The 12,297-nt window shown below is 35.9% G+C and overlaps 1 protein-coding gene across 1 annotated transcript in view; it reads right to left on the reverse strand.

Annotated features, from left to right (window-relative positions):
- The window catches only part of CSMD1 (CUB and Sushi multiple domains 1), a 1,157,732-nt gene that overhangs the window by 248,844 nt on the left and 896,591 nt on the right, over positions 1 to 12,297 (reverse strand). Inside the window, exons 19-21 of the mRNA XM_088136832.1 lie at positions 9,716 to 9,832; positions 7,642 to 7,857; positions 1,953 to 2,141 (exon numbers count right to left, since the gene is read on the reverse strand). Coding sequence (XP_087992958.1) covers positions 1,953 to 2,141; positions 7,642 to 7,857; positions 9,716 to 9,832 — 522 coding nt within the window. The remainder of the gene's footprint in view (positions 1 to 1,952; positions 2,142 to 7,641; positions 7,858 to 9,715; positions 9,833 to 12,297) is intronic.

Consider the following 12,297-nt stretch of genomic DNA (forward strand, 5'->3'; position numbering starts at 1 on the left):
TGAAAATCTGACTGCATTTTCCCTTCCCTCCCTCCTATAACTCAGGGAGTTAAGGGGGAGCCAGTTTGAATTTTTTTGTAATGTGTTCTTCATTCCCTGGACTTAAATCATGCTTCTGAAATTGTTGCTGCATAGTTTCTCTAAGGTCATCTCTGAGGCTCTCTGCATCCTATTTGGAATGCAAAGCAATTCTAAGTTTGTAAAGAGTTAAGCTGTTTAACTTTAACCAATTGATTTCACAATCATAAAATTCTTATTTCCTTTTTAAAAAAGCTACAACAAAAGTTTAGATAACTGATGTTGTTTGGTTTGATAAGGTCAATCATCTATGGAAGCAGGAAAAAGCCCAAATACAATTTTATTACATGCTTATTCCCCTCTTACTCTTTAAGCTGATCTTGTCTTTTACTCAGACTATCTTGACTCTTAACTAGGTTAAAAAAATCCTGTCTGAACTGAAACTCTTTGGCAACTGCTCACAAATTAATCAGTCTAGACACAGACTACTGTGACTTCCCAATGGACAGTTCCCCTCTTACTATGCCCTCCCACTTTCTATTCCAGAAAAGCAATTGCCTATCCCTTGGGTTTCTGTGGGCAGGTCTTCTGTAACATATTTATGGCTTTGTGTATATATAGACAGACACACACCCCACACGATGTTAAAACACCTACATGAAACCCCAGCATTTTTAAAATAAATATTTTCTTAGTGCCCTGATTCTAATATCTCTTAATGCTACCCTTGCCATAAGCATTATAACAGCACAATGGTTATAACTTTTGCCTTATAAATACAGGCTGGTTTGACCCTGCAGAAATATTATTTTCATTCTTTTTTTTTTCCTTTCCCCAAGCTTTCTACTTTACCTGTGCTTCAAAGAAGGAGGATGATGAAGCAAAGTCCATCTGGGCACCATTTCCCTTTTTATTCATTACCAGATTTCCTTCTCAGCTCCCAAATAGCCCAAATGAGCTATGAGCTATTTCGGAGCTGGGGTGAAACCCTTCTACTTCAGGTGACAGGAAAAATGGGGCACTGAGTGATTAAAAAAAAATACAAAGTACAAAGAAAAGGAGGATTATTAGGGGAAAACAGTAATTAAAAAACGTTTCTGCCAAGTTTCAAACTAGAACTTTTTATTTGCAAAACTAGATTTATAGCGATTGTTCTATTATGCCATTCATGGTATAGGTAACTCTAAAAAGAATGACAGGCTACAATATGCATTGACTCATCATAAGAACGATAGTAAAAATGTCAAAACATTAATTCATACACACACACACACACACACACACACACACATGCATACATACACACACACATGCATATGAATAAAGAGTTTGATACAAGGTATAGATAGTCCTGAAACAACAGAACTTATAGTTTAGTAAATATAATTAATACTATTGTTCTGTTTGTTTATTTACTATCGGAAAGAGGAGAAAGATATATGCATTCACACTCATATAAATTTATACAAATGTTATTTCCTGAAAACAATTTATGAATGTTCAGCCTAACAACTAATATGAATTGCTGGGTACATTCAAATCAAATTCTGTTTATGAAAGCTTCTGTACCCTGTATATAATATGTACAACAGAATAATTTAAACATTTGTAGACTGCCATTCCTTAATATATTTATCATCCATGACCATTTCAGATGAGAAATACAGCTGTTTCTACCATGGTTATGAATTTAACTTTTTTTTTAATGTACTCTTTTTAAAGTATTTTTTAAAAGTATTAATCAGTCAAATCCTTTGTTGCGATCAATGACCAGAAAAAAAGTATTTAAAAGTATTTCCTGAATAGTTTAACAGACTACAGTGTAATGTATATATCTATGCCACATAAATAAAGGTTCTTTCACACCTTAATTTTGCCTGCTTCATGTTCCAGAAACAATTTGATGAATGAAATGAAAGCATGTGACCACCTACCCACACACCTTGGCAGAGGTGCACTCCATACACGACGGCCACCACCCAGACAGGTAAGCTTGATCGCACCTTCCAAACGATATCCAGGGAAACAAGAAAATGTCAAGGAATCTCCAACTCCAAAATGAAATCCTATGCGTCGACTGAAGGCAGGAACTCCAGGATCATCGCAAGGCTCCAGGTCATATTCTTCCAACAAGAAATCAAAAACAAATATGAAACACAATATTTTAAGAATATATATCTGCTTCCCCTCCCCACTGCAAGAGGAACTTAGGCCTCCAGACAATCGGTTAAATTGTATAGATATTTCAGTATTTAATGTGGAGATATTTACTAAATGTATATCTGCTTTTCTATTATAAATAATTATAAACAATATTATAAACAGAATCTCAGCAAGTAGCAACATCTGGTTGACCTTGTTTAGTCTGGAAATTAAGCGGGGTTGAGCCGCATTAGTAGTTGGATGAAAGACTATCAGTGAATTTTAGAAGAGAAAGTTTGGAAGGTGGTAGAATGACAAAACATGTGATAATGTAGCGATCCACACCACATAGCTTATACAGTTATATGCAATGTTTGGGATGCAAATGCAAAACACTGAAGTTTTCAATATGACATAATGATGCACGTTTTCTTGTTTTCATATAACTGCCATTTATATTAGACAGCTAGGTCCACGCTGTTGTCAAGAAAACTACAAGAAGGGGCCATATAATCATCAAAAGTCAACTTCAAGTCTAGGATGTTTTTACCTTACTCAGTTATATGAAAAACAACTTAGGGCACATAAATGCAAAAGAAACATTACAGAGAGGCAGATGTATATAGGTATAGCGTAACCCTGGTGTCTCTTGTATCAGCATAACATTGTAAGGATAATTTTGTTAGAAAGCAATAAAAGAAAAAATACATCTTTTAGAACAGGGAACAGGATGTCCCTTGAGGGCATTATCTGTTTCCCCCATGTGGCAGCTGACAGTGGAGGAAGCAGGACCAAAGCTGCTTTCAAAGACCTTCCCTTTCCAGGTATGTTATTTGGATCCTCAAATTATTTCAGTATGCTTCAAGTTGCTTCAAGGCACTAGGACTGCTTTTAGGTTACTCCTCCCGATTGGTAGCCCTGGATGCTTCCAGCTGGGAGCTGGTTTTTAACTGAAGTTGTACAGGCCTAATGAATATAATCAAATGTTGGAAATAAGTTACGCAAAGCATCTTAGGACTTTGTCTATCTCTCAGCATGATAAATCTCTGAAAACAGAACAAAAGAGGACCAAATTTGGTTTAGAGGAAGAAGCTAATGGAAGACAGTCAAGTTAAAAAATAAGCCAGATCTGGCTGGAAGCTGTGGAGGAGAAAAAAGAAATACTAGAACCAATGCCTCCAATATATTCTTATGAGCAAAACAGCTGGATAGCAAGTTGGAATGCTGGTGACTGCATCATTCTTAAGTTTTGGTTCTTCTAGTCATGTCACTTGATCCAGGCTTAGAAAGAATTTCAGAAGCCATGCTCTGCAGGTTTTCTCTACTTTACTTAAAAGAAAATATTTAATTGTAATTGCATATAGATTTAAGCATATATAAATGGATCAATCATGGGAAATTAGGTGGAATTTATGGGAAAATTAAGTCATCTAAACGGAAAGTGGACATTTGCTCTTTCTATCCTGATTTCCACACACACACACAAACATACTGGACCTCAAGAAATAGTTTACCTATTATAGTGTCTTGCAACATAGGCAACCAGAAGTCTGCTTTTCTCTTCAGTTTGTTAGACCATTCAATGCCCTTGCATGACACTGAATCTAATGATGCAACACTTGCTGGAGCACTTTTCAGAATGCCAATTGTTGTATTGGCATCTGGATCAGACCAGCATTTGTCATAAGTGAAACAAAAAAAGCTGTGATTTGGTATTAACAAAGGAAACCAATATTTTATCCAAGAAACTACTGCAATGACTTAAGGATTTACAGTGTTTGCCTAAAGGGTGTTGATTACTAGTTGACAAAAATACCTGAAAAAATGTCACTGAATTTTGAACATTTTCTTAGGAATACACCCACCCATCACTATTTTCTTCAAGGCTTTCATTCATCTCTCTCTCTCTCTGTGAATGATAATTCAGTATGAATTAATTTGCATGTGCAGACTCATCTTACTGCATAGGAACTGCAGTCTTTGAAAGTCAAGCCGGTATGGAAGCCAAAGCAAGTCCTGCAGAATATTTTTCCCCTGATAGGTTTTTGTAGTTAAGAAAAATAGTTTTTATCCAGTAAACCAGGAAACACATACACAGAGAGAGAAAGAGAGACATGCAAATGTATATATACTGCTTTGTAAACATAATGCTGTATGTTCTATTAGTGAAATATTCTGCCAGTTGTGTTTGTACAGATACTGAAATAGTTTGGTATTTTAGTTGATATGCAACTCAACTTAAAATGATCCCTTCTAATAAACATTTTGCAGGATAACCCCCTCCAATAAGAGAAATGACACTTTTTGAGCTGCACTAATCCTAGCAATTGTTAGGATTGTGGTAGAATATCAAGTGTAAATTAAATAGAATATTATATTAGAAGTCCTATGATTACAACCCTTGAAATCAAAGCAAGACCTCAAATAAATTTGTCATGCAGCAACATGATGCAGCTTTGATGCACTTCTGAAACACTGCCCGTTTTCAGTATTATCACCTATTGCCTTTCCCACCCTTCCTGTGTTCCACTACTATATATTTGGCCAGTTAAGTAGGGACTAATCATTGGAAGGTGATAAAAAAGTAGTGGCAGAAACTTACACGTCCACAAAATAAAATGCTAAGTGCAAACAAGCTATGAAAAACAGTGGTTTTAGTCAGATTTGTTTTGGTGTTATGGAAGATTTCACTTTTATATTGATAACTTCTTCCTTGGGAAATATCTCTCAGTACATTTTTCCTCTTAAATCTGCTGGCCATTTAATCTCTTGACCATGAATCACTTCTTTTACTTTGTTATTCTTCTTATTATACTGACATTGTATTAACCTGTATTCACAGTGTTTCAAGATACGGAAAATGTTGGCGAAGTTTTCCTTGACAATTTTTCCTTTTCTCATCTGCCTCTCTGACATGTGTCTCCTTTTATTTCAGATTCTCACAAGCAAATCTGCACATGGAACAAGACCTTTATCTATGTGCAGATACTATCATATTAAAAGTTTCAATATAGCTATTCATTACAGTTCAGATGTAACGATGCATTTGTCTCTGTGTCAATTAAGTGGTCTAAATAGACAGACTGGTTATTTTTAAAATATTAGCACTGTGTTCTTTTCTATTCTGAGAGTAAATGTTGTGCATAAGTCTTATCTCCCCAGGTAAACACAAGCATTCTTGCCTCTAATTTCAATATCATGTAGAAGCTTAATTTTTTTATTTTCAGCAATCTTTTTCTGAATGAGTGGAATTAGGCTAATGTGAGAATAGAACTAAATCAATACAATGCATTATTCCGGGCAATAAAATTGCCACTTCCTCATTGTGAAACAAAGAGAGTCCACACAGTTTCCTTGGCAATAGGAATGCATTCATATCTCCAGACTGAGACACTATTAGGGCTTGTGAGTTACTCATGTAACAAAGTTTAAGTGACTAGGAGAGATTGTCACATTCATCACATGATCTCCTTTGAAAAGGGATCACACAATGAATCCCACAAAAGCCACATGAATATCACAAAAGCAGCAATGCACCTGGCTGTGACTGCAAATGGGCATGGGGAAATGGCAAAACACACAACATGTTTTAAAGGTATTCTTTTCCTCTGTTCAAAAGCCCACTGGTTTGTCTCAAAAATGTTCTGTACGTGAAAACTGGACACAGAATGAGTTGTGATATGGTTTTCCCAGACGGTTTTGGAATTCATAAACTGAAACTCTGGTTGAAAGTCCCATCTAATCTGAACAAGAATGTAATAAACTATCCGTAGTGTTCTCTCATTTTGCTTAATTTTTCTGATCCTATATTCTTCATGCTATCCAACTCTATCTGTCCTTGTTGCTAATTTGTTTCCAGGCACAATTCAATAACTACCATTAAAACCTAAATGTCTTGGAGACAGGATATATGGGAAGTCACTTTCTCCCACACCACTCTCTCTTTGCAACCTTCTTATGAAGAAGACATGGCTGATTATGGCACAATACAGAACTTCTCATTGACTCTTTCTACACTGATAATTTAGGCTATGAAATAGAGATATTCCCATCTCTGAATACCTTTTCTCAAATAATAAACACATTTTTTATTCTGGCAGAATGCTGTCTTTTAAGTACCTAATATTTAAGCCAGACAGTATTTCTATTTTTTGCTTTTGTGGTTTTCACATATTTTTTTTATTTTATCACACTGACCTTCAACTTCACAGAATATAGCTTATGCATATGTACAGAAAAGTGAAATGAAAATCTCTATAAGAATAGAATAAGTAAGTTGGAGAAATATTAGGATGTAACAAGATATTTTGATTGATTATCAAAGTAACAAAATAGCTGGATATCAAAGTAACAACAGTCATTGTTTTACACATAACTTCTTAAACTGTTTGTTTTTGTACCTTGTTGAAATGAGCAATGGACTTAGATCAACCAAGGAGGGGGAAAAAAAATTAGAACACCTTCAAAGGTGTTTTGAATTTGCCTCAGTGAAAACACTGATGCCACAGAAATGAAACAGTCTTCATTTCAGTTTACTGAGCATTCTTTGCTCAGTAAGGCACTTCATGTTTCCTTGCAGTCTGAACCAACACTGGCAATAGCCAGAAGAGAGTTGAAAAAGCACTCGACATAGGCAAAGGAAAGCAGCATTTGCTCTATTTTTAGAAGCCAGGGGGTTGCCCAGTGAAGCAGCTTTGAAAGGGTGCTTCACTTAAGACAAAGCCAAGAGACCCCTCTGAAGTTCTATTCAAAGGCATCTTATATTTCTAAGCCTGAACACAATTCCAGAAAGTTGAAAAGCAGCCGAAATCTAAACATATTGTCCTCAGAATCCATGCAGTTAACATGACAATTGGTATAGTGGTTAAGGTACCAGGCTAGAAACCAGGAGACATGAGTTCTTGTCCTACCTTATGCATAAAACCAAAATTAGCCTAGGAAGAAGGCCATGGCAAACCACTTCTGAAATCTTGCCAAGAAAACTGCCAGGACAAGTCCAGGCAGTTGCTGGGAGTGAATGCTGACTTGAAGGCATGCATGCATGCATGCATAAATAAATAAATAATCCTCCAGCATATTCTTCCAGGTATCTCTTTTCTGTATTAAGGTGATATTTAACAATTACTTTGGATAGAGGTGGCAAACATCTTTCTACCAAACCTGGTACCTGATGTTCAAAATACTTCTTCTAAAATATTAATCAGTTAGTTGTTAAAAGTATCTTAGATCCAAAGCAGGGTGATGATAGTGATAATGAGGTATGTATGTATAAAAAAATAAATAAATAGACATCACTATAAATAGAACTTCCAATGAAGTAAATATATATGCACTGAACTGAGAGTACTTTAAAAGGTAAACAAGAACTAGATTAAGTATGTTATTATGTCAACATGTAGCATGTAATACCTCTTAGTAATTGCTATTTAATAATAATATAAACATAAGTAATTGACAAAGCAACTATTTGCACATCTTTACCTGAAAATGTTATATTAAAACCTTCATAGGATATGGAAAAATCAGAAATGAATCGAAGTTGTGCAGTAAAGTTTCCAAAGAGTCCAGCTTTAATGGTAGGAGGTAAAACAGAGCCTGTTAATCTTGCCACAGGTTCTGTAAAGCTCCCATCTTCAGTGATGAGCAAATAGTCATGGGAGCTCTCCAGGTGAAAAGTGTGGAAGATCAGTTGAACACCTTGAAGGATGAGAAAAGAATAATGTTTTGCTTTTTATGGACAGAATGACCTAAATATGACAAACTATTTTGCAACCTGGTCTCTTGAACTGAACCACCTATAATCCTAGACAGCTAAGAGTTTAGCATTGCCATTAGTTCCATCAGCTACTAGGAATATCCATGACATTCTCAACATTCTCACATACAGAGATATACCAAAAATCTAGTACAAGTGCCACATGAGTGAGTACCCCTCCATAAATGATTGCATCAGAATCCATGCAAGTAAAATGCCATCGTACTTTCCTCAGTCCTAAAACTGCCATTGCATCTCCCTTCCTCCAAACAGGATTTTTGAGTCAGGGAAGGCAATGCCAGCAGTCACATTTATTAGGGTAGATGCTCATGGAGCCATGTCATAGCTAAGTCGCATCTCAAATTCCATGCAGCTGTGGCCTCTGAACTTCAAGCTGTGCTACAGTGCACACTACAGTACTATAGCGGGTGAGATCAGTTGCTATTATAATTAAGATAGCAGGCTGCTGCCAAAAGTTCTAGGCCTCAAATATGTTTTTTGTTCCAAAATCAAATTTGTTCAAGATAAGCTATTTCTGTTCATAGTGGAAACCTACTGCTGCCTCTGCATCTCTATTATACCACAAAACAGCATTCCTTAATAGGTTATATTCAGAACATATCATATTATGACAGTAAAGAAAATAAAAATTATTCACCAACCTCTAGTCTAGGCCTTAAACATATTCATTGTCATAACCATTTTATACTATAGCTAGACAGTTATCAAAACCAATATATTATGTATGTTTACAGATACCTGTCATAAGAAAAAATATCTGGGAAGATTCCTTTTCTCAAAAACTATTGGTCTATGATAAAAGCATTTTATAATTAGCTAACCACCTGTTTCAGGCAAATTACAATAATAAGGAAGCCAAAACATGCTTTTGTGGAATCAGAACCACAATTTTAAGCTACATTTTGACATAAGTAGAGTATAAATGAATGTATGAAAGATTCCTGTGTTGGTGGGATAATTGGTAATATTTTAAACTCATAAATCTCAAACTCATGAATGTCAAATCTCTATTAAAGATTAGTGTTTTATTTTCTTTGAGACTTTCCTTTTGTCTAATATTTATCCTACAAATATTTTAATAAGGCTAAAATTGAATTATTTATTTGTTAGATGTATATCTTGCCTTTCCTCCAAGAGTACAAGGCAACTTACAAAGCACTCCCTCCTCCACTTTTTCTTTACAACAAGCCTATAAAGTAAGTTAAGTTGCAAAGAATAATTGTCCCAAAGTCATCAAGTATGTTTCTGGGGCTGTGGGTGGACCAGAATATGTCTTCCAGCTGCTTGTCCAACATCTAGCACTACACCACACTGGCTTACAAGCAGTCTACATGGAAGCATTGGCACTGTAAGACATTTAGCAAACTTTTAGCATAGATGCATTCTAAGACAATGAACCTAATTAAATGTTTGCAAATTACCCCTACTCTTGATTCTGCAATTTGAATCAAAAACATAACAAAATAAAATGAATCAAAGAATATATGTACGCAAGCAATCTGTGCAAGCATTATAATACTCTATTGACAATCACCAAATTATTATTAATATGATTTTGCTTCTTTATAGCTTCTAATTTTGAGATTAGTCCTCTTCCTAGAAATGATAAGAAAGAGAGTAAAGCCAACAGAACTGGCTAACTTCAACAACTCCAAAAGTGAGTTAAGATAATTAATTCTCTCTCTCTTGTCTTTCAAGTAGTTTAAATAGCCATGGATGAGTTTGCATTTTTAATTAATTTATTCTCTCTGTAAGACACAATTATACAATTATTCTTACCTTTGCCATGAGAAACCTCAATTGTCCATGTGCAGTTTAAAGAATTGGGATAAAAATCAGGAAAGCCTGGTGACAGAAGAGTTCCACTTCTTCCATAAATATACCCACCACATAGAGCTAATAGAAGAAGAAGAAGAAGAAGAAGAAGAAGAAGAAGAAGAAGAAGAAGAAGAAGAAGAAGAAGAAGAAGAAGAAGAAGAAGAAGAAGAAGAAGAAGAAGAAGAAGAAGAAGAAGATGATAAATTCCCATTTAAAATTAAGAGGGCTTATTAAACTCTTTGTTTTGGGGAGACACATTATGTACAAGTGCTAATCAATAGTGGGAAATTTGCTAGGAAAGAAGGAAGGAGACATCTTTACCTTATAAGGTTCACATTTTACATATACATAATAGGTCCTTGCTGAAGTAGAAATATTATAAACATCATCAGAGCAAATGAACTGATTAGCAGCAGCAGCAGGATTAATGTGTACATCTGCATTAAGAGTCTATTAGAACAGACAGTGTTGTTTCCTTGACAACCTGATAGTAAAGAATCTTGCAAGAGTATATGTCAAAAAGGATAACAAGAGAAAAATAGAATATGCTGGTTCTCTATCTGAAAGATACTGGGTTACACAGAACACTGTCAAATGCAGTGTATAGACAGCAAGGGCTGGTTTGGTGATCAGGAGGGAATAAGATTACATAGGAGAAAGAAACAGGTTTACACCAAAAACATCAGTTACAAATTATTTTCCTATCAATCTTATTTTTTTTCCTGAACTATAGATTACTTATAAGTATTTGATATTATGATCTCTAAAAAATAATACCATTATAAATTTCCTTGATTGTCTTTGATCTAGGCTTAGGGCCAAATATATGAAACAACTTTATGATATACTGGTTGTACTGATTGATTAAAGACATGTTGGATTACAGATTTATTTTTAAAATCTTTTCTCATCTTTTGTTTTCAAGGAAGAGAAGATTCTTTCACCACAGATGCTTTATTATTTTTATCAAAACTGAACTTCTGTGAAGATTAAAATAAATAGGCTAGGACCCAATCAAAAAGATTTTTCCTTGTGAATGAATATTTATCATAATACATGCTCAACTTTGCCTAATAAATTACATATTATATATGGCTAAATTCACGATTGATTGCAAATTAGAACTGTAGTTTGGTGGCGATTCTGGTTTTTTCCTATATTTTTATGCTTTAATATTTAACAATCACATATACTAAATGCTGGTATCATGACAGATTTGAGCTACCTAATCCTAAGAGAACAAACAATAAAATTCCACATTCAAAATACACTTCATTCTCAATTTGTTTTGAGAATGAGGGCTAGAGTGATGGGTTTATCTACCTGTCAGAACCAGTATAAGTATTGTATCCTGGTGCAACTTGCCTGCGAAACCCATGTAAAGAAAAACTGCCCCAACTGATAAGCAGGTCCCTGTAGAGAGGTCCAAGTATACCACATTCTCTAGTGATTTTGCTGCTGCTTTAGCAACCAGAGAGCTACCTGACCCACCTGCTATTACTAAAGCCACTTCAAGAAAGATCAGGCCTGCTCTAAGCAGTGAGCCAAGTCCTCTCAGACAGGCAAAGTGCTTCAGAGAAGGTGCCTTACTACTTTTTCTGGGTGCTGCTTTAGCAGTCAGAGAGATCCTGGTCTACTGATATTGCTAGAGCAGCAGGTTTAGCATTCTGAAAAATATTGGTCCCAGCAAAAACTTCATCCTCCCTTTGACTGAAATTTATACACCTCAACTAACATCCTGAAAGCTGCAATAGTAATCAATCTTGCTAATTACCCCTAGATAATTTCAAGAAACTTACAACACAGCAATAAAGCTTTCCCAACTTGCAATTGCCTGTTTTGCATCAACTGGCACAGGATACTCCTGAAAATTCATCAGCCAAAGCCTGCCCCTTTAAAGACAATTGACAGTGGCTTTTCAACAGGAGCTATATATGAGGGGGGACCCCCCAAAAAACTGGAATTATCTTCTGGAGGGCGGGCCCCTTGTAGTACAGGCTTCTCCCACTAGGTGAATGTCCTAGGAACCCATCTGCATCAGTGTACCAGCTGGGTTGGTGTGAGAGGCTGCGTTCGGCTTCAGTGGGGGTTTTTTAGAGACTCTTTCAATGTGTTTGCCTATTTCATGATGGGTGATTCGTGCCTCGGTTGCTCACGTCTGAACAAAGAGACAATCGCTTGACTGCATGCCATGCTTTGAAGGAGCAGTTGAAGGCTGACCCTGATTTTTTTTTGAAAGTCATAACCGGAGATGAATCTTGGTGCTACGCCTATGACCCCGAAACGAAACAGCAATCCAGCCTATGGAAAACTGCCATATCTTCACAACCCAAAACAGTACAAGTGAAGTTAAACGTGAAAACAATGATCATCTGTTTCTTTGATGTGAGAGGGATTGTGCACTCGGAATTTGTTCCTCTGGGTGAAATGGTCAACCAAAGTTTTTATCTGGCAATTTTGGAAGGTTGTGTCACGATTTGTGGAAGAAACATCCTGAGTTGTGGCAAACAGGTGACTGGTTCTTCCACCATGACAACACACCT

The sequence above is a fragment of the Python bivittatus genome, unplaced genomic scaffold, assembly GCF_059951505.1.
Source record: "Python bivittatus isolate LINGU-HERP-01145 unplaced genomic scaffold, Pbiv_v1 ctg000020_np1212, whole genome shotgun sequence".
In the NCBI taxonomy this organism is placed as follows: Eukaryota; Metazoa; Chordata; class Lepidosauria; order Squamata; family Pythonidae; genus Python; species Python bivittatus.